This window comes from Coniophora puteana (assembly GCF_000271625.1).
Source record: "Coniophora puteana RWD-64-598 SS2 unplaced genomic scaffold CONPUscaffold_6, whole genome shotgun sequence".
Classification (NCBI taxonomy): Eukaryota; Fungi; Basidiomycota; class Agaricomycetes; order Boletales; family Coniophoraceae; genus Coniophora; species Coniophora puteana.
The window spans coordinates 1,066,137-1,087,152 of NW_006913058.1; the positions used below are offsets into that span (position 1 = coordinate 1,066,137).

General features: G+C 49.4%; 5 protein-coding genes across 5 annotated transcripts; 4 read left to right on the forward strand and 1 right to left on the reverse strand.

The window, feature by feature from the left end:
• Positions 1-64: 64 nt before the first annotated feature.
• Positions 65-3,766, forward strand: CONPUDRAFT_124254 (DUF663-domain-containing protein; the record flags this gene model as incomplete). Its single annotated transcript, XM_007770444.1, has 5 exons — positions 65-166; positions 226-585; positions 642-1,266; positions 1,320-3,068; positions 3,118-3,766. 5 exons carry the CDS (start codon positions 65-67, stop codon positions 3,678-3,680), a joined length of 3,399 nt encoding a protein of 1,132 aa, XP_007768634.1. The 3' UTR covers positions 3,681-3,766.
• A 219-nt stretch (positions 3,767-3,985) lies between these two features.
• CONPUDRAFT_165445 (uncharacterized protein) lies at positions 3,986-12,659 on the forward strand. The gene is made up of 30 exons (XM_007770445.1): positions 3,986-4,283; positions 4,338-4,566; positions 4,617-5,479; positions 5,532-6,166; positions 6,225-6,638; positions 6,693-6,793; positions 6,850-7,039; positions 7,092-7,168; positions 7,216-7,363; positions 7,416-7,574; positions 7,630-7,734; positions 7,782-7,978; positions 8,032-8,224; positions 8,275-8,421; positions 8,474-8,908; positions 8,961-9,071; positions 9,126-9,275; positions 9,323-9,416; positions 9,469-9,609; positions 9,656-9,687; positions 9,741-9,834; positions 9,886-10,050; positions 10,103-10,184; positions 10,232-10,367; positions 10,433-10,610; positions 10,663-10,802; positions 10,851-11,097; positions 11,149-11,257; positions 11,308-11,455; positions 11,506-12,659. Exons 1-30 carry the CDS (start codon positions 4,070-4,072, stop codon positions 11,563-11,565), a joined length of 5,994 nt encoding a protein of 1,997 aa, XP_007768635.1. The 5' UTR covers positions 3,986-4,069; the 3' UTR covers positions 11,566-12,659.
• Positions 12,660-13,223: 564 nt separating this feature from the next.
• Positions 13,224-14,609, reverse strand: CONPUDRAFT_55974 (TPR-like protein; the record flags this gene model as incomplete). The annotated part of the gene is made up of 4 exons (XM_007770045.1): positions 13,224-13,493; positions 13,554-13,647; positions 14,266-14,421; positions 14,479-14,609. Coding segments are annotated over 4 exons (651 nt in total), but the record flags the coding sequence as incomplete, so codon positions are not given.
• Positions 14,610-14,958: 349 nt separating this feature from the next.
• On the forward strand, positions 14,959-18,959 carry CONPUDRAFT_124264 (glutathione degradosome). The gene is made up of 19 exons (XM_007770446.1): positions 14,959-15,277; positions 15,327-15,466; positions 15,523-15,631; positions 15,686-15,702; positions 15,754-16,248; positions 16,299-16,553; positions 16,600-16,734; positions 16,787-16,886; positions 16,939-17,075; positions 17,129-17,220; positions 17,276-17,602; positions 17,658-17,733; positions 17,790-17,860; positions 17,915-17,973; positions 18,033-18,179; positions 18,227-18,369; positions 18,421-18,543; positions 18,604-18,678; positions 18,734-18,959. Exons 1-19 carry the CDS (start codon positions 15,244-15,246, stop codon positions 18,854-18,856), a joined length of 2,658 nt encoding a protein of 885 aa, XP_007768636.1. The 5' UTR covers positions 14,959-15,243; the 3' UTR covers positions 18,857-18,959.
• Positions 18,960-19,181: 222 nt separating this feature from the next.
• CONPUDRAFT_104507 (uncharacterized protein) lies at positions 19,182-20,929 on the forward strand. Its single transcript, XM_007770447.1, has 7 exons — positions 19,182-19,298; positions 19,353-19,389; positions 19,458-19,519; positions 19,581-19,730; positions 19,785-20,175; positions 20,232-20,456; positions 20,509-20,929. The coding sequence occupies exons 1-7, from the start codon at positions 19,210-19,212 to the stop codon at positions 20,842-20,844; spliced, it is 1,290 nt and encodes a 429-aa protein (XP_007768637.1). The 5' UTR covers positions 19,182-19,209; the 3' UTR covers positions 20,845-20,929.
• Positions 20,930-21,016: the final 87 nt, after the last annotated feature.

Genomic DNA, 21,016 nt, shown 5'->3' on the forward strand with positions numbered 1-21,016 from the left:
TGTCGCATGCAATAACTTTTCAGCGGAATCCGGCAAGCTCGCTCCTGACGCCGACGGCCAAATTATGGCGGACGAACAGTCAAACAAGGCCCACAGGCCCGCGCAATCGGGCAAAAAGGCAGAGAAAAAGGGCAAAGGGAAAGAGAAGCAAGGGTTTAACGAAAAAGTGCGCTTTCTCGTGATCACCCCTTGACATCTCACCAAACACCAATAAATCTCCTCCAGGCATTTGCCCCAAAGTCTGGCAGAAATGCAGACCGCCAGGGAAGACGAAACGCCGAGCGAGACCAAACTCGTCTTCATGTCCCTTTGGTAAATCGCACCCCCGACGATGAGCCGCCGCCTATCATCGTCGCTATTGTTGGTCCGCCAGGGGTTGGCAAAACGACTTTGCTGAAAAGCTTGGTTAGACGTTATTCTAAGCAAACACTATCCGAGGCAAAAGGCCCTATCACCGTCATTGCAGGGAAGAAACGAAGACTTACCTTCGTTGAATGCAATAATGACCTTAATTCGATGATCGACGTTGGCAAGGTCGCTGACTTGGTTCTCCTCATGATAGATGGTTCGTATGGCTTCGAAATGGTGCGCATATGAACCACTAGTCCAGGGATTCTCTTGACTTTCGTGCTTGCTTCAAGGAAACATTTGAGTTTCTGAATATACTACAGTCTCATGGGTTTCCAAAAGTCATCGGTATCCTGACCCACCTCGATCTCATCAAAAAGGCTGCGACCCTTAGCTCTACTAAAAAAACGCTCAAGAAGCGTTTCTGGACGGAGATTTATCAGGGTGCTAAACTGTTCTATCTTTCCGGTGTACTCAACGGCCGCTATCCGGACACCGAGATTCTCAACCTCTCCCGCTTCATCAGTGTCATGAAGTTCCGCCCTCTCGTTTTCCGCAATCAACACCCATATTTGCTGGCCGATCGAATTGAAGACATGACCTCTCGTGAGCTTATACGCTCATCTGATGGCATGTGCAATCGAACGGTGACCTTGTACGGGTATCTTCGTGGGACGAACCTTCGGCAGAATTCTAGAGTTCACATTCCTGGTGTCGGCGACATGTCACTGAGAAGTGTTTCGTTGCTTGGAGATCCTTGCCCTTTTCCAGATGCGGACTCAGAAAAGCGAAGGAAGCTGAGCGAAAAGAAGAAGTTACTCATTCACGCGCCAATGAGTGATGTAGGCGGTGTAACGTATGATAAAGACGCGGTCTACGTGAACGTCCCGGGTAGTTTCTCGCGCGATGCCGATGGCGGTACGAATGCTATAATCCATTATACGCACATGCTAACTCTTGGTTCTTTTCAGTGCCCCAAGGCGAAGGAGAACAAATGGTAATGGACCTCCAAGACGCAGCCAATACGTTAGAAGAGGGAGTAGCCCGCAGCCAAATACGTCTGTTAGGCTCATCGTCGCTTCCTCTGAATGTATTGGCCCGCGATGACGACGAAATGGACGAACAGGCGGGGGATGAAGAAGAATCGGATCTCGGCGGTGACGAAGACGACGGCAGTGAGATGGGGTCCGATGCCGGCTCAGACGACATGGATACGGATGGGGAGGATAGTGATAAAGGTCCCAAGGTTGGTGTCTCAATATTGGAGACCGAAGGTCGTCGCAGCCTACGTCGTGTCTCTCGTCCTATGGGTCCCGCTTCTGGTGAAGCAGAGAATGGCGAGGTCGTGTTTGCAGAAAGCGACTCTGATATGGGCTTCGATGACGATTTGGATAGCGATGTGGATGTGGAGGAAGTCAATGTTTGCGAAGGTGAAGAAGACAACACCGAAGATGCACCAGCTTGGAAGACAAATCTCGCATCCAAAGCAGCAATAACGTTCAATTTGGGTCGGAGAAATCGGCGAAAGGATTGGTTCTCATTGATATATTCAAGCTCCTTAACACCGCGACAAGTGTTGGAGACCAATCCTTCCGCAGAAGCTCGTGAGGTAGAAGACGACCTGGACGACGGCGATTTCTTCCAGCTACGCAGTGCAGCGACAACCGTGGATGACACTGACAAGACAAAGGAAGATCTTGATCCCGAAGACCTCAAACAATGGTCGGACGAAGAGCTTCTTGACTCTATACGGCACCTGTTCATCACTGGCGATTCTGGTGGCGACCACGACGATGGTGACAAGAACGAATACGAAGATTCGGAAGGGGGTGACTTTGTGGATCTGGAGGCGCCTGACGTAAATGCATCCGCGACTGCCTTAACAGAAGATCCAGAAGCAGCCTTAGCCGCCAAGAAGGAGGCGCTCAAGCGTAAATTTGACGAACAGTACGACGAGCCCTCAAACTCTGGCATGGACTTCTATGACGAGAAGAAGGACGAGATCGCTAAACAGCTCCAGCTTAACAAGGCTGAATTCGAAGGCATCGAAACAGAGGCTCGTGCTCAGATTGAGGGCTACCGGCCTGGGATGTACCTTCGCATTGAGCTTGAAGATGTCCCTTGCGAAATGATCAAGAACTTTGACCCCTCCTATCCAATCCTCGTTGGTGGTCTGCTAGCTGCGGAAGAGCAGTTCGGATATTTGCAAGTTCGCATAAAGCGTCACAGGTGGTTCACGAAGACTCTCAAGACCAATGATCCACTGATTTTTTCGTTGGGCTGGCGGCGGTTCCAGAGTCTTCCCATTTATTCTCTCGACGATCACTCGATTCGCATGCGAATGTTAAAGTATACGCCAGAACACATGCATTGTTATGCCACCTTCTATGGCCCTGTTTCGTTACCCAACACGGGCTTCTGTGCCTTCAATTCGCTCAGTGGAGAGTCATCTGGCTTCAGGATCTCGGCTACGGGCGTTGTCTTGGACATCGACAAGTCCATCAAGATTGTCAAGAAGTTGAAGCTCACTGGAACCCCTTTCAAAATCTACAAGAACACTGCCTTCATCAAAGACATGTTCAACAGCGCTCTTGAAGTTGCTAAGTTTGAAGGCGCCAACATCCGCACTGTATCTGGCCTCAGAGGTCAGGTGAAAAAGGCCCTCTCGAAACCAGATGGGGCATTCCGTGCGACCTTTGAAGACAAAGTGCTCATGAGTGGTTAGTACAATAATGCAAGAGTTTAGAAGCCATACTGAATGGATAACAGATATCGTATTCTTGCGCGCATGGTACTCCATTCAGCCAAGACCCTTCTACAATCCCATCACTTCCCTTCTGCTTTCGGATAAAGGCCACTGGTCAGGCATGCGTCTGACGGGAGAGGTCCGCCGGGAGCAAGGACTTAAAACACCTCAAAATGTGAACTCGCACTACAAGCTCATCGACCGGCCTGCGCGCCGCTTCAATCCTCTGAAGGTCCCGAAGAAACTTCAGGCTGATTTACCCTATGCATCAAAGCCCAAGCTCATGAAACCGCAGCAAAGGCAGACGTACATGCAGAAGCGAGCTGTCATCATGGAGCCAGAGGAGAAGAAAGCAGTCGCACTTCTGCAGCAGGTGCGGGCGCTACGAAAGGATCAGGTCGCAAGAAGACGGGAGAAGCAGAAGGAGAGGAAAGAGGTGCATCGGAAGAAGATCGAGAAGGATGATGAGAAGCGGATAGAGAAGGACAAGGAGAAGCGGAAGGAGATAATGAGGGCAGCAGGGATGAAGCAGAAGCGGGAAACCGATGCCGCTGAGGGCAGAGGACCTAAGAGAAGGAAGACTTGATATATGGCGCTCTGCAATTCACTATGTAGTACTACGCTAGGGTTTCTCTTTACTTCAACTTGTGTCCGGCTAACTGCAATGATTTGCTGTTCGGAAAGTTCACGTTCCTGATATGATGGTTAATTATCATCTGTCATGGATTCACGGATGCATCGATGATGGAGGATGCTAACTCAGCCCTTTGTGGCAATGTGGAATCCGGAAGAATAGCATCGGGCTCCGTTCAGTGACAGGAGTTACCGCCGTGACATCACGCGTAATCATTGCCAGTGTGACGCGTGCCGCGCGCGTGCCCCAGGCGCGCTCTCATTCACAAGTCGGGTCGAGGAGCTTCTGCGCAGGAACGTGCCACTGATTTTGGGCTCAACTCTCTTTCAACGTTCCATGACATGAACGGGCAACAGTCACAATGGGGCTACCCCAGTCATCGAACACCTCAACACCATCCTCAACAATATTCCCAACATCAATATGCTTCGAGGCCACAGGGATCTCCAGACACGAATGGCACACGCTTCGCGCCTCAGGATTCCGACTCGGTTCACCAAGCCCACAGTTTGCTAGCCGTGTATCCAACTGCGTCTGCATCACCATCGTCACATGGTAATACTACTGATAAACAACCTATAAATGTCTAATGTATGCGCTATCTTTTAGTGGCCCGACACTTGAGCAATCTTACGCTCACTGCTACGACACCCGCATATATGAACCATAGCTACATCGTCCCGAGCCAAGACACGACTGGACAGTCTTCGCTTTATGCCAACTACAATCGCGAACTGGATTATCTCTCTTCACGTCATACGCCAAATGACAATCGCGCGTACTGGGACAATGTCAGGGGTCAAACAGCTGGAGTTTTGACTACAGGTTTCGCAAATTCGTGAGTATGGAGTTCTTAGCTTCTTCTGCTCCACTCACATCTTCAACCAGCCAACTGCCTGGGCATCATTCTTTACCGTCACAATGGGCTCAGTCGCATGGCACTATGTCAGCCTACCAGCCTCCCGCATTTGTTAGTTCTGTGTTCCATCGCGTCAGTCCGGCCTCGGCCTACCCCACACCTCCGCCTCCTGCCATGCATTCTAGCTCCTCCTCGCTTGCACATGCTCTCGGGTTTCCAGCACAGCAGCAACAGCAGCAGCAGCAACAACAACAACGACAGTCTCAACAGCAATATCAACAATCACAGCCTCAGCACGAATACCATCGCCAGCACCAGCAACCCAATTCTCCAGCAAAGCCCACCGCGGATGAGTCACCTGCATTTTTTGACACTTTCCTGCAATCAAGGCTCCAGGTGCTAGAGCAGGAAAACCATGTTCAGAGACCTATGGAACACGAACTTGATATTCTGGCGCCTGTAGATCAGAAAACCGGACACGTGAGACCAGAGACGCCGAAGCGTCTCATTCTACCTCCTCCTGCCCGTCATACGCCAAATAATTTCATTTCTTGGTCCAACCAGACTTCTCCGCAAAAGCGGAAGCGAGAGGAGGGACATGACACACCATCCATTAAGCGTATGGCGTCGGGCCAGCTTAGAGATGCTCCGAAGAAGCCGTTGGTTCCAAAGGCCTCGCACCCACAGAAGTCCCGGCAGATCATGGCTTATGTGGAAATTCCATCGCGACCACCTCTAGTTACTTCGCGCTCTTCGCAACGCCCGAGGCCGGCGTCTCCTGATGACCTAGGAGGATATGGCTCAGTCGAAGACGATCCAGCCCCTACAAAGACTCGCATCCATAGTAATAAACCTAATTCGTCACGTCGCACCGGCGATCGGGATGAAAGAGGTACGGATACCCTTGAAATTCAGTTATATACGCCACTAACTGGCAGCCATAGTTCCTCTTGAGAAATTCTCTGCGCTCATTGAGGATATTTTTGAGGCAGAAGATACGTTACCAGCCGATACGGAAATATCAGAACTGCCGAAAAATTTCTTCTCGCCGCTGACTCCAGACTGCAACCAACCTCATCTCCAGACTGGACTCATTCGGAAGCTGACAAATTACATAAGTCAGCTTGCTCGACCAACGAAACGTCTCAGACGTCCAATGAAAGATGGCCTTGTTAGCGGAGCAGGCTCTCCTCGGACATGGGGTAGCTTGGCTGATGTTGAGACTAACGTTCTTGCGCGGCTTTTTAAGATCTTGGAGCGCAGTGTTAAAGCTGGAGAAGATCTTGATCCCTTTGGTCTCACTTCCTTAAATGCCGAAATTCTCACTTCGCCGCGAAAACCAAAAACAAGAAAAGCCGCCAAGCCGAGCGCGTCACAACGAGAGGGATCCAGAGGTACTCCAAAACTGGACGACATGCAAGTGGATGATGAACCTTCACAGTCAAAAGCCTCCAGCGCCGAGAGACTTGCCGGGGTAGACGGCAACTTTGTCGTTAGACAGCTTGAGATAGCTAAAGACAGTATAGTAGCTGCCGAATGCTGCATTTCACTCCTATCCGGCGAGGACCTTACCAAGCAGGTTGGTGGCCTTCCTCTTGTTAAATATTGCGTTTTGTTAACGGAGTTCTTTACCAAAGCTTTACTCAGAAGAACTGATCACGACGTGTCTACGAGCAATCAAAAACCAGCTTGAAAATGTTGTATACGCGTTCCTCGAGTACGTTGGCCAAAGTTCACCACCGTCACCTCAGCTGCTGCTTCTGCAGAAGAACTTGCATCCATCGTCTAGGGAGGTCCGTCGAGAACTTGGTGAACTGTTCCAGGCCCTTTCAGCGATCTTCCCTCGTGTCGACAGCCTCATCTCCCGTGAAAATTTAGTCATGTCTGACAGCATCATCATTCAAACGGTCTATATCGCTATCGGGCCTTTTTTCGTCGTGGAGTCACTACCAGACAATGAAGGCAAGGGCAAGGATAACAATGTCGCCCAGATCCTTGGAAAGAGCGCCATGAGAGGTTTGCGACTGGAAGCGATGTCGTTGATTCGTAGTGTGAGCCCTCTATCCTGTCGACTTTAGCATGCGCTAACTTTGATCCAAAACCAGATCTTTGCTAAACATGAAGACCAACGGTCGTGGATAATTGAGGAGATCTTGACTTCTCTCATCAAGCTTTCCGACTCAAACAAGAAGACTAGCCAGTTCCGGTGAGCTTACTCACAGCTAGTTTGATTCGGTGCTCTGAGGCAACTTCCATATTCAGTCTCCGAGACGGTCGATCAATACGAACTGTTTCAGCACTGCTGCTACAGCTCGTTCAGACGTCAGCACACGACGTCCGAGTTGCTGCTAGGAGAATACACAAGGACCGTCAGCGTAATGTTGCTATGCGAAGAAACGATAGCTTTCACGAAAAACATCCCGAACCAGTATTAGATGAACTCGACGACGAGGTAGGGGTATTGTACAGCTGCACAAGCACCATCTATTTATCACTGCGCCTAGGAAATCCGATTGTACGGTGGGGGTCTGGAATCCGCCGCCAATGCTGCAAAGACCGTAGTGCTGTTCTTAACGCAGAGGTATAGCCCAAGTGAATGTTTATTAGTGTATAGTTCATTGCTCTTAGGTCCGGCAAAGGCAAACAAACAAAGTCATCCAATGAGGCCGAATATCGCAGCATCCTCGATGGCCTCATTTCTGACGTGCTCTCTGTGCTTTTCTGGCCCGAGTGGCCTGCCGCTAGTCTCTTACTGACAATCCTGTGCAAATTCATGGTATGCCACGTAGTCAGTGGATCTGACCCGCACTCAATTTTGTACCATGCAGATATCTACGCTGGATGATGTCAAGACGAGTAATCAAGCTGATACTAATGGCGCTAAGAGCATTGCGCTAGATCATCTGGGCGTTATTGCAGCACGGATACGATCGAGCGCGCTGAAAGTAAATGATAGAAAAAAGCGGCCTCTCCAGCCTATGGACGAGGTGCGTCAGAAGCTTTGGAATCGCTCACCTCCTAAGCTAATTTCCCCACTCCAAGATCGTTGCGAAGCATAGCGTAGATGAACTAAACCGGCTGTTGTCAAAGCATGTGGACATTCTGTCTAACCTCTGTCAGAGGTTGTCGGATGATCCTGCGTGCAACGTAAGTTTGTTGCTTACTGATTGGCTTAAACCTCAACCCCCTTTTAGAGTGCTAGAGAACTCGCCGCAGCTACATTGGGTCAAGAGCTATCGTCAGCGCTCAAGAACCAGTGTGTCATCTTGGAGGCCGAAGACAACGACGAGCCAGAATCAGTTAGGGATAAGCGAACTGTCTTGTGCACAAAACTGAAAGACGCTTTGCGGGGTGTCTGGACGGACCACACTGTCGATGTCTTCAACGTCGGGTGAGGACGTCTCCACGCGTCTCAGTACTCTTTCGATGCTCATAGTCTGCTAGGTCACAGGAGGAGGTCGCTAGGATCGATCAGCTAGCAGAAGAAATTGGCACTATTCAAGGACTTCGCAGCTCTTTTAACCCCATACTCAACGTAATCTTGGTTGCGCTTGATGCCCCGCCCGTGTTCATGCGTACGAAAGCGCTGCGAGCATTGGGCCAGATTGTTACAAGTGATCCAAGCGTCTTGGCAATGGTTCGTACCCCTCTCTTCGTATTAGTGGACTATCCTAAATTGGACGCAAGGCAAATGTGCGCCGAGCAATCGAAAGTCATTTGCTTGATAGCTCGCCTGCTGTGCGCGATGCCGCGGTAGAGTTGATTGGCAAATACATGATAGATTCGCCCGAAGTCGCTAGCGACTATTACAAGAGGATATCAGAGCGGATCGCAGTATGTTGTTGTATCCTCCAGCTGTTGTGATATGGTTTAACCATGCACACAGGATACAGGCCTAGGCGTCCGCAAGCGCGTGATCAAACTACTGAGGGCATATTACTTTGTGGAAGATTCACTGAGTTGTCGGATTGACATTGCAACTAGGATGGTACTTCGCATGCTTGACGAGGACGAAACTGTCAGGGATCTAGCCGTTAAAACCATCGAAGAGCTTTGGTTTCAGGGTGCCGGACAAGGTTCATCAAACTCGAAACCCAGAAGTGCAAATGGCGACAAGGCTCCTTTACTCTCCAAAGTATCGGTTATTATGGGAGTGTCAGCTAACTTCAAAGATCGCCAATCGCCTTTGGAGGACATGCTACATCGGATTATGGCCCAAGGGGACGATACCGTAGAAACTGCTTCGCTTCGCTCTAGCTATTCTGAAATTTGTGAAACTTTGATTGATGGACTAGTTGACGCAACCGAACTGCCTGGCTTCGTGAGTTTGTATCGTATTTCTGCCATTGAACATTACTGATGGTGACTTACAGACCATTCAAACTTGCATACGAACCATATACCTGTTTACCACCTCATACCCCCATGTCTTGTCGGGAGCCAACGCATCGACTTTACTACCCTATCTCAAAAACCCAACTTCGGTACGAACAAATTCTAGTGTTTCATCCATATTCATCCATGGACTTCTCAAACAGGCAGAGGAGCTGGCAATCTCCGACTACCTACTAAAGATATTCCGAATTTCAATCCCTCACATGCCCAAAACTGCCGTTAAGTTTGGCCAGGAACTACAACTAATTCTGCAGCCAATGATTCTTAAACCATCCAGCGCGGGTGGTGTCTCGGTAAGCTCAATTTTGACTCGCTGAACTCGCTGCCAACGTTTTTCAAGGGCCTTCAAGAAGCTGTAGCATGTATCTGTATGGTGGTCAAACACTTGACTCACGACTTCACTCGTCTTGTTGGGTTACTTAAATCTTGCAATCGTTGGTATTTCATCTTGGTGATATCCTAACTTGTGGCCTCATGTCTTTTCAGTGAGACTGCAGCAAGCCATCAATCGTCCGGCGAACCAAGAGATGAATCAGATGGAAGCAAAATCCTTGTCTATTCTCATCTTCATCGTCTCCCTGCTGGCAGAGCATTGTGATTTCGACCACCTTCGCGAGGAAGATCAATGTAAGTAAGCTCAGACCTTGTAGAAGTGTCTGCTAAATTATTACAGCACTTACCGTGGATCTCGATACCGTGGCGCAGGTGATCACGTTCCATATGTTATGCTGATCAGGCTACTTACATTCACATTCAAGGGTTCTATTGTTCTCCATATCTATGATAGTCTTTTACGCTTGTATCGCAAGGTCAACAATGCTGGCCTGAAGGGCCGCGTTCTGCAATGCCTCGGTAAAGTACCCTCTTCGGTTACTCGTGACGCACACTCACTGTGTTTTTCAGGCTTCTTGTTCCGGGCTCAGCCTTCTCTCATGACAGTGGACTCTTCCGCAACCATTATGGACGACATCTTCCAGTCAACTGACGAAGATAGTCGTGGCCGCCTGCTAAAGATTATGCATGACTTCTTGGCAGCTGAGGCAGCTAAACACTCTGCTCAGGAGAAACGTGAGCACAGCCATGCTTGAAAACCAATAAATTAGGGCTCATCATTGCATAGTGAATGCGCAGAAGAAGACTAACAACTCGTCTGTCAATATGGAGGAGCTAGTTGGTAATACAGATGGTTTTGCTGACTCTGGGTATGCATGGTCTTATTATTTGTGATGTTGAACTAATAGCCTCGTAGTGTCAGCTCTGCTATTGTTCAACGCTATATCGATTACATCCTAGAGGCTGTGCTTTCGCAAAATCATCAAATTCAGAGTGTGGCCGTCGACATTCTAACCTTCACAGTCAAGCAGGGCCTGGCTCACCCCCTTCAAGTGAGCTATCCCGCAAATTGTACATTTATCAATTGTACAATATACTGACGGTTTCCGCGATTCAGTCTTTTCCTTACATTGTGGCACTGGAGACTAGCCCATCCGCACAATTATGTGCTCGAGCCAATGCCTTGCACGCAGTCTTGCATTCTAAGCATATGTCCCTCCTCAACGCACGCTATATCGTGAGCGCGCGGAGGTCATTTGACTACCAGAAGAAAATTGTTACTGGCGTTCCACACGGTTGGTCTAAATGAAGCTCCTTTGGGTCGCCTGAGGTTAACACCGACAATAGGTTATCGTTCGCAACCCGACCCTGTTGCACTATTGCAGCGTTGGTATTCCCTAGTTCGGGAAAAGCGAAACACTCGACAGGACCTGTTGAGGGCTCTGTTGAAGGTTTTCGACATATCTGGCTCGCTTAAGTCTTCTCAGGTGGGTAATACATAAACAGACTATTAAAACTTACACACACTCCCACAGGATGACGTTGAATTTGCGCGGTACATGGCCGAGAATTTCTCGGCGCTGGAGTACAAGACTCAAGAGGAGGTCTTGACCGTGATCAAGTCTTTGACATCTGTTCTGTCCACGACAGGCATGCAGATCGTCGAGGCGCTTTCACCTTCCAACCTGCTTGCTCAGCTACGCGGGACTTCTGCCCCTATGGTGATGATCGAACAAATTCAGGGTTCTGAGGTGTCGGACCCTCAGCAAGGTCAGGATCAAAGTAAGCTCTTTAGAATCATAGACCTTACAGCCGCTAAAAATATCCCCTTAGCGAACAACGCACGGACAGTCGACGTTGATCTCATGAGGAGCTCTATCATTATCGGGATGGTCATGATTCTGAAAACGCACCTTAAGCATCTTTACGGCCTTTCCGAAGAGTAACAGTTCTATACCACTTCCTCAAACTAATTGCTAAGCTTACGTGTAGGAAATGTTCCAAATTCGTCATCGGAAAGAAAAGTGTCATTGGAGACAAACCTGCTGTCCGACGACATCAACATGCCATCATTTGGGACCGGCTCCCTTTCGTCACGACTGCTATGAGTGACACGGACATGGAAGCTCAGCGCACAACGGTAAGCCAGGCTTTTTTATTATATATAACTACCATTACTCACCGACGTAGTTTCTGGAAGTTTGGAACGCTGATGGCGTCAGCAGGGAACCAGAAGACGAGTTTGAATGATTACATTTCAACCCTTGCTCACGTTGCAATTTCCTTATTGTTATTTTTGCTTTTTGTGAAGGACAGTATGTTATGGACGATATCTATAATACCTAGACCCAACTCTGTAATTATTCTTAGCCACTCCAGTGCAAACATATACCCCGTTCATCATGCTTAATTTGGTTTCTGAACGGTGCCTTCTCTGAATATATAGGGACCTCTGGGCATCTCAGTGATAACTTCTTTGGCCTCGTCATCTAGTGAGGGGTTATCCTCAAATCTCCACTCGAGCTCGCCCCCGTATGCCTTAGGCAAATCCTTCGAATTAATCAGATTTCGAAGTACAGGCCCAGGGTCCTTGCCGAGAACGTGGATCTTGTTCCGTGTACCTTCGTCAAACCAGTTCTACCATAGTAGTGTTATCACGAATTAGAACACTGGTAGAACGAGCCTGTCAGATCATCTACCTTGATCCAACCCCAAATAGTCGGGAAAAAAGATGGTGAATTGACTACTGCAATCCGATGCAGTGTCTCAGGATAGTTGGCAGTGGCTAACGTCGAAGCTTCTTGCAAATGACTTCTCAAGGACCATAAAGAACCCAAGGAAACCTGCTCAAGATCTATTATGCTCGTGGTGGAATATATAGGGCGTTGCTTGAGATGAGAGCAAAGCGGTGTCACGAAATGAGTCATTGCTTCATATAGTGCAACGCTACTCTGAGATGAGGATGGATGAAGGACGAGAGGCACGAGCAGGACGCACATACGCTGGTACCGGCGCTCCGCTGAAGCTGAGTTGAGCTCTGCTTGCACAGGGGCCAATGACGCAAGCCGGTAGACATATACGGGGTGACCATCCTGAGGCTGAGGTTTGCATCACAGGGTCAATGGGTCTGTTGGTGACCTACTTTATCTCTTCTTCCAGTCCATCGTGGATAGAACTTGCGGGAATTCTCCATCTCGTCGGTATCGAAGTTCTTGAAGAGATTGTCGACGTCATGCTTACGTCGCCATGCGTCTGCGGCGGCATATTGCTTGTGGGCGCCGGCTTGATCTAGCTTGCGTGCTCTAAGAAAGCGTCTGAGACAATGTTTGAGTACTATATCTTCTCCTAAAAAGGCTTAGGTGGACTCAGAGGAGGTCAAGCACATACAAGAGGGTTATATCATCTGCGGAAGCGGGAGCGTCGCCGCGTGCGGGGATGTACAAGTTATCCTTGGCAAGGTTGGCCTTGAATGTATTAAGGGTCTTGATCTCATGTTCGTCCGTCGTCGGGAGCTGGGAGGTATTCATGACAGGGTCCCGAAATCTAGAGAAGCATTTATAAGGCGGAGGTTATTACCGGTATAAGGCATGGCTGTTGGAAGCGCGGGCCGATCCGACGACGCTGAACAAGAATCACTCCGAGATCCATGTCGTCATGGTCCTCAAACTACTTATAGATGCAGGTATGTATAAGTACGTGGATCCATCGGTGGCATGGATGGTACTTGATCTTGCGAAGTGATCATAAGTCATAGAAAGAGGCCTCCACGTGTGTTACATCTTGTTACATCAACAATTTACAACATGTCGTTGACTCATAGATCCGAGCGCTCGAGCATTCGCAACGTTTGCTCCAGTGTATCAAGACCATGGTTACTAGAGCATTTGAAACTATTACGGTTATGAGCATCAACCGACACTCCAGTGACCCTTATCCTTAACATTTCCTAGGCTATCCCAAACTTTCTTCACCAGCTGTTTCTCCTCCTTATTCAATAACAACATTACCGTGCTAAACCGTTGAGCTCTCGAAAGAGCAATCATGTACTCGCGTATCTCCATGAGCTCCTCTTCCGAAGCAGATCCAGCAACAGACAGGAACATTTGTAGGATAGACACCAGGAAAGCGGGTTCCAACGAAGTCTTGAATAGCTGTGGGATTGCCGAAGGTGGTACGGTCTAGTTGGTGGTGATCAGTTTGTAAACTGACGAGTTTATCATGCATCGGGGATGCTCTACCTTGAGTGTTTCCCACCGCTGACGATCTTCTTTGTTGTTTTCCCAAGATCTCGTGAATTGTAATAATGTCATAGGTGGCCGAGTTGGTGCTGGGCTCGGGCGAGACTCTCCAGCGGCTTTGACAGCAGACGATGTTTGTTTGGGGGTGCCGTTTTGTCTATTTGGATCGAATAAGGTGTGGTCTCCGGAAGATCGGAAGATACCGCCACCTGCTCGTACAGGGGCTGGGGTAGGCACGCCATTTCTTGAGGTCGAGGATGACGGAGATGTTTCTTGAGGGGGGTTGGAGGGAGGTGTGGGCGATGCTTTCGATGCTTTGCCTTGAGGAGTCAGCGAGCGAGTAAAAACCGCCTCAATAAGCCCGTCTTCTTTAGTTGGTCCTGCTGGTCCTACATTTATCGCGAATGAAGAGGAACTCGGATGTTCCTGCTCCGCTTGGGGCTCAACGATTTCTATTGGTATGCGACGCCGTTTGGGATGTGCATGTGAACCCTCAGCCGAAGTAGATGCAAGTCCGATACTTGTACTGCCGATATCCTGTACACTTTGTTGTAAGATCAGATTTATTCCCTAAGATCTTTGACAAACTTTTGCTGTTCGTGGCTTCTTTTGCTGACTCTGTAGAATTTGGATCGCTTCCATCTCCATCTTTGCAGAGCTATCTGCCGGCTGAAGTTGCGAAGCCTTCTGGTAGTCTAAACAAAGTCTGCACCTATGTGTTGCCCATCCAGGGGAAATGGACTTACCTGCCAACGCATCGTCTAATCTCTCCAGACCGCGTCGAGCTTGACCACGCCGATAGTACGCCTTGGGGTTCTTAGGGCTTGACTTGATGACCGTATTACAATCCCGTTCTGCATCTTTAAACCTGTCTCGCGAGTTGGTACCCTTGCGTGACTAGGCAGAATTGGCGTCTCAAACGCACTTGCCCAGCTTCAGATAGGCAGCAGCTCTGTTTAGTGGGAACGTTGGGTCGTTGGCGTCTGCGAGAATGGCTGTTGTATAATGTCCAATAGCTGCAGGGTAGTCCCCGCTCTTAAAAGCTTGATTTCCCTGCAACACATTTGTCAATTCGTGATCTCCTTAGCCTGAAGGCTTTATCCTCGCCTTTTCTTTGGCTTCGGCCGCTTTGGGTGACGCCATTTGACGAGCGTCGGTTGATGAGATGACGAAAGGAGCGATCAAGTCACAGAAAGCCGCAGACCGCGAACAGAACGGAATTTAATGGTTGCGCGACGCGTCACGCAACTTGGGCAATTGCAAGTTTTGCCACTCTCAGCCTCTGAGTTTCTGGTGCGAGTCAGGCAGCGGATGTCGGATACGACTTCCGACGCAGCGTGTCTGGTCGTGGATGCATACATTCAACGTTCACATCAGTTCATCCTACTTGTCCATGCAGATCTGTCGGCGATTTCAGAATAGCGGTTTCATATTAAATACTAATCACCAACCCTTGACCTCGCGTTTCGTCCTTATTCTCCTCCGAGACATCTGCCCACTCGCTGACAACTAGCTTTGACCTCTAACGTTGCTTTGCTATCCACACGTGTAGATCGGTGCTGAGTTTACAGGCGGATCTCTATCGCCAGCTCTACTCGATCCGGCAGCGGATTCGTTCCCCAAGAAAGCCTGAGGCAATATCGCTTTTCCCGATTCATTTGCTTGTACCACGAGTCTAGACGTTTAAAAGATGGCAAACTTACCACCCGGCAGGATACCCCACCGTATGTTCTTTTCTCCCAATGGGTGCTTCAGTGATCCCGAATCGGCCAGCCTCCGTCAGTCGTAACATACCCGGTGCGGGTCCTCTGCCTCAGCTCGTTCATTCCCTGAGCAATGAGAACAACTCGGTCTTGTGCATCATGGCTGATGCCACTCACATCTTCACTGGAGGACAGTGTCCCACAATACAGGTACGCGCGTTAAACTACCTTGGACAGCACAGACCAGAGTCTCAGACGCATGCGAGGTGTGGGACAAGCAGAGTTTTACCCTGAAAACCACCTTGAACGGACATACCGCGAGTGTATTGGCACTGGAGTACGCGAAGGAAAAGTGTTGGCTTTTCAGTGCTGCAGGTAAGTACATTTGCCGTCTCATCATTGGCAGTTACTGATGATGGTCCATCTCAGGTGATAGCACGGTCAGGGTGCGTCAGAACTCATGCTCCGAATCACAGCCAGTCTTCACGAAGCTGTAGATATGGTCCACAAAGTCCCTTGCTCCCCTGTATGTGCTACACCCTTACTTGGAAACTGGTGCTGGGGATCTCTTCTCGCTTGCCTGGAGCCCTTCTCTTCAAACCGTATATGTCGGTTGCCAAAACACTTCGTTGCAATGGTTCAGTTTTAACGCACAGGAGATGAAGCGCTGTCATAGCGAACAGCAGGTGACATCAGGAAACTCTACGCCCAACCGAAGGCCACACAAGTTCTTCGATAGCTACCCTCAGTACCAGCACCGCCCGGCCGACATATACGCGAATAACTCTGTTGAGGTACAGTCCTCTGCGGAGAGCCTGACCATTTCCTGCTCAGCCTTGCACATTCCGCCGTCGAACGTCATTGATTCTGCGCATTATGGATACATATATTGCATGGCACTTCTGCCTTCCTATCGCGAAGGCTCAGACGATGAGTACCCCGGCTTAGGTATGATCAATTTGATTACTGGTAGCGGGGACGAGACCGTAAAGGTGCGTGCAGTGCCACCGTGCTAATTCTCACCTTCACAAATTCGACTTAGATGTGGGAGTGTTCTCCTACTGGTCTCAAACTCGTGTACACCTACGAGTGTCAGCACGGCGCTGTTTTGTCTCTTGCTGCTCGTCGCGAGATTATCTATGCAGGCTGCCAGGACGGTTACGTTAAGGTTCTTGACCCTGAAACGAGGACGCTGGTTCGAACCCTCATCGTCCAGGAGAATGTTGACGTCCTTTCCCTTTCGCTCATGTACACAGACCTGTATACATGCTCAGCGAATGGACAAATTCAGGCAAGCGTAATCCATATGTCGCTGATGACATCAACCCTGAAGAACACTGTAGCGTTTCTCTGCTTCATTCGACTGTACGGCATCTTGGAAAGCCCACAATGGCATTATACTCTCGTCTCTGGTCACTCGCTTCTCCGAATATAAAGGTTTCTTCATGGTGTCAGGTGCAAATGATGGCTTTGTCAACGTGTGTCCTCCCTTCGGCGCCTATATGGATACCTAACAGTCCATGTTTACAGGTTTGGGACATAATACCCCCTGAGAAAGGGAACAGTGTTCTCCCGGCAAGACCAGGAGCTGACAGGGCCGATGAGAAAGAGGACTCTACAATTGGCAATGGTGGGGTTTTCAGATCTATGCGAGGATGCGCGCGACTCAAGGGCATCCGCAGACACATTGACTCATGTGTTATCGACATTTGTATCGATTCCCAGTGTCAGCTCGGATCCGGCTCACCGGGAGGATTGTCGTCAGGCAGCGATATGGCTGAAGAAATGCCTGCATCAGCTAGGAGCAGAGTCGGGTCTGGTGAAGAATCTCCGCCCTATATAAAGCTGACTGGTTGCTCACGGTAAAGTCAGCTGCCATGCGAAGAAGGCGTCAATCCACTGGTGCTCGCCACTTTTGTAGGCACGCAAGGAAAACACCCCAAGAAGCGTTTACTGTTCTATGGGTAGGCTCTTCTGAAGTTCATAATGATAAACGGGAATTTGACATTGGGATGAAAGCCACTACGACGTGATACCTGCCCCTTCAGCGGGATGGAAGACTGATCCATTCACTGCCACCGGTCATAATGGTTATCTGTATGGACGGGGCGTCTCGGATGACAAAGGGCCTGTGCTCGCAGTCGCGTGCGCCGCCGCAGACCTTTTACGACAACGAGCTCTTGGTGTAGACGTCGTTTTTCTGATTGAGGGTGAAGAGGAGCATGGTAGTCGCGGATTCATGGACGCAGTAAAGAAGCACAAGGTATACATTGCCATATTTTCGAGCTCAAATAGGCTAAGAAAATCACAGCATCTGATAGGCGACATTGACGCAATACTGGTCAGGTAACACCATATCCTTGCCATAATGAAAGTATTCTCTGAAGCACCTCCCCCATAGCAACTCAACGTGGATCGCTGAATCACCTCCGTGTATCACATACGGTCTAAGAGGAGTCGTGCACTGTACCGTGGAGGTGTGGTCCCTGCCTAGCGAGCGAAGGCGGCTGGTTGACGATTACTCCTGAACCAGGTGTCGAGTACTTCTCCGGATTTGCACTCTGGTATAGAGGGCGGCGCGGCATCTGAGCCGATGCAAGACCTGTAAGGTTCTTTCCATCATCGTTATTGCTTGGCAAACACTCAATGTAATGTCAGAATACAAGTGCTTGCTGCTCTTGGTAATGGCCAGAGAAAAGTCACGGTACCACATTTTTGTAGGATACTCAATCTTTCTTGAGACGTAGGCATTCATCGAGCCGACCTTTATTCCCAGATGACTGCGTCCGGCCTATGGTAGAAGATGAGAAACAGATGTATAATGTACTTTCTCAAGTTGCTCAGCGTCCTATGGAAACACTTTCCTCGCGGTGGAGAGAGCCTGCCTGCACCGTGCATAGCATCAACGTATCAGGCCCTGGAAGTACGTTTCTTGCTTGTACTGTAACTCTCTGTGCTGAACACGCTTAGATTCCACTGTCATACCAAGCAAGGTTTATGCGAAAGTTTCACTTCGTTTAGTTCCCGATCAAGACATATTTACCATAACCAAGTCGCTCGTTGAGCACCTTGAGCAATCTTTCCGACAACTTCAATCACCAAACCAGCTGAAGGTGCGAAAGCTGAGGCATATCGGGCGTCATGCATTGTTGAAGCTTTTACAGGTCACCATCGACAGAACAGCAGACTGGTGGATCGGAGATTTGAACGGTCCGTGGTTCAAGGCGCTTGAGACTGCAGTTCGGGATGAGTGGGGTCAGGAGCCACTGCGAATCAGAGAGGGAGGGGTGAGTCCCATGTTTCCTGAGATCGTCATTTTGACTCATTAGTGACACCATTTTACCAAGTCTATCCCGTCTATACCCAACCTCGAGAAGGAGTTCGGTTGTCAAGCCCTTCATTTACCTTTGGGCCAGAGTACGGTACGTGTCGCCTTTGCTCGTGGGATCGATCCAATTGACTGACCACATTGCAAAGGATCAAGCTCATCTACCCAACGAGCGCATATCATTGATTAATCTACGACGAGGCAAAACTGTCATAGAGCGTTTCTTGACCAATATCGCTGATGCTAGTTTTCTTATGCCTGGCGGCACGTAACGTATTGGGCTAATATCGAGCCCTACCGTTCTTATACATAACCCACACGAGCTCCTACGGTACATAATTTTGTAATTGCCAGTCTCGTCAATACTGATCTTGGAGCCCAACTCAACTTGACTCAATAAGGTGTGCCGTGCGTCCGTCGAGCATGGCGGTGATGCCAAACGTTTCGTTTTAGATTGGGTCAATCATAGCCTGCGGTCGCACGGGACAGGGTCATTAATATTGACGGCGTGATCATCGTCGAGTTCCGCCTACTATGACCGAGTCCGTATGAATAATATAGCAGCGATCGATGTCCTACACGGCCTGTTCGCAGCCAACCTATTTGACCTCCTTTAACTTGCATCATGTCTGCAGATCTGAACGGCACCCAGAAAGCTGTGAGATCGCACCCACCTGCCTTTGACATCCGCGTTGACAGAGTTCCAATCCCGAAGTATGTCCTTAGTTCTTATGCAGGACGTTTCTTGATCTGACTCCTCTGGAAAAGAGTAGAGCACCCGGACGATGCGATTGTCAAAATTAGGGTAAGCACTTTTGTCGGGTTAACCTATTCGTTGCAGACGTGTTAATATGTACTTCGGTCATCACTCAGCTCGCGGGTTTGTGCGGTAGCGATCTGCATGTATTCAGGGGCCACGAAGATGTTCATGAAGTGTAAGTGTGGATTCATTCAGAAAGACACGCAATCAACTGGAGGCCTTATATCATTTTCAAGTCTAACCTGTGGTCACGAATTCCTCGGTGAAGTCATAGCTCTGGGTGAAAGCTTTAAACCCGGCTCTGATCGACGACCTCCTCTGTACTCAAGCTTGAAAGTCGGAGATACGGTAATAGCGCCCTTCACCGTGTCGTGCGGCGAATGCCAGTAGGTCTGTTTTTCTGTCAATGCAATCAAGATACTCAAGTGGCCGAATGTCAGCTTCTGCCGGATTGGCTTCACTTGCCGCTGTGAGCGAAACATGCTCTTCGGTACACCGGCGACTCCGGGTGGTCAAGCACAATATGTCCGTGTCCCATTCGCAGGTGGGACGCTCTATAATCTGAGCAGCATCGCGAAAGCGGCCTCGACGATGAGGGGTAACATCAACAGTATTGCGGACACATCGCTGCTCCTCTTGTGCGATAACCTACCGACAGGTGTCTTTGCTGCCTTCCAAGCGCTCAGTCACCCCAAGTTCTTGCCTATGTCGACCGGCTTGCCATACCCGCTGAGCTCACTTGGCGCCAGCGCAGAAAGTGAAGCATTGACGTTGCTGCCTGAAGATCGTGCCTTGACGATTGCAGTTGTTGGGCTGGGCCCGGTGGGGATGGTCAGTAATTTACTAGCATTTCATGCACGATTTGCATGTGCTAAAATACATTGCAGTGTGCATCAATCGCATTGCTCGACATGTTAGGGGCGCGACAGTTGAAGTACAAAGTCGTCGCCATTGAGCCTGTTGAAGCGCGTCGCAAACGAATGGAGGCTATCTTCTCCATTATATCCAAGACAGAGAAGGGGTTTGGTGAGTACGTCGTTGCAGACATTGAGATAGGGAAGGCACTGGTAAAGGAATGGACCGGAGGGATCGGTTGTAATGCGGTTATCGAGGTACGAAATTCTGATGACTGTTGTGCCATTCATACCAAATCGCGCGGGACAGGTTGTCGGAAATCCTAGTGCACTCACTCTTGCATACGACGTCGTTCGGCCGTTTGGAGGCATCCACTCGATTGGTGTGCACCAAGAGCCCATGATGCCTTTCCAAGGTCGTCAGCTATACGACAAGAATGTGTCCTTCGACTTTGGCCGCTGCCCTGTTCGTGCTATGTTGCCAATGGCACTTGATTTGCTGCTGCGGAGACAGGATATCTTTGGAACCGTTGGGGGAGATGGAAGTTTGATCGAGAAGGTGGTTAGCATTGACGAGGCTGCGAAAGCGTATGAGGAGTTTAACACTGGGAAGTGCAACAAGACGATCTTTGACCCATGGCGGTAGTGGTCTGTTGGATACAGTCGATAGAAAATTGTATAGTGTCGTTACGGAAGAAGGGCGTGGTCTTGAAACCAGTAACAGATTTTACTCGCGTACATGGACAATCTGGACAACTTCATGATGCTGACATGAATCGCGCGACGCGCTTCAGAATGGGGAAAACGTGACACGCGTC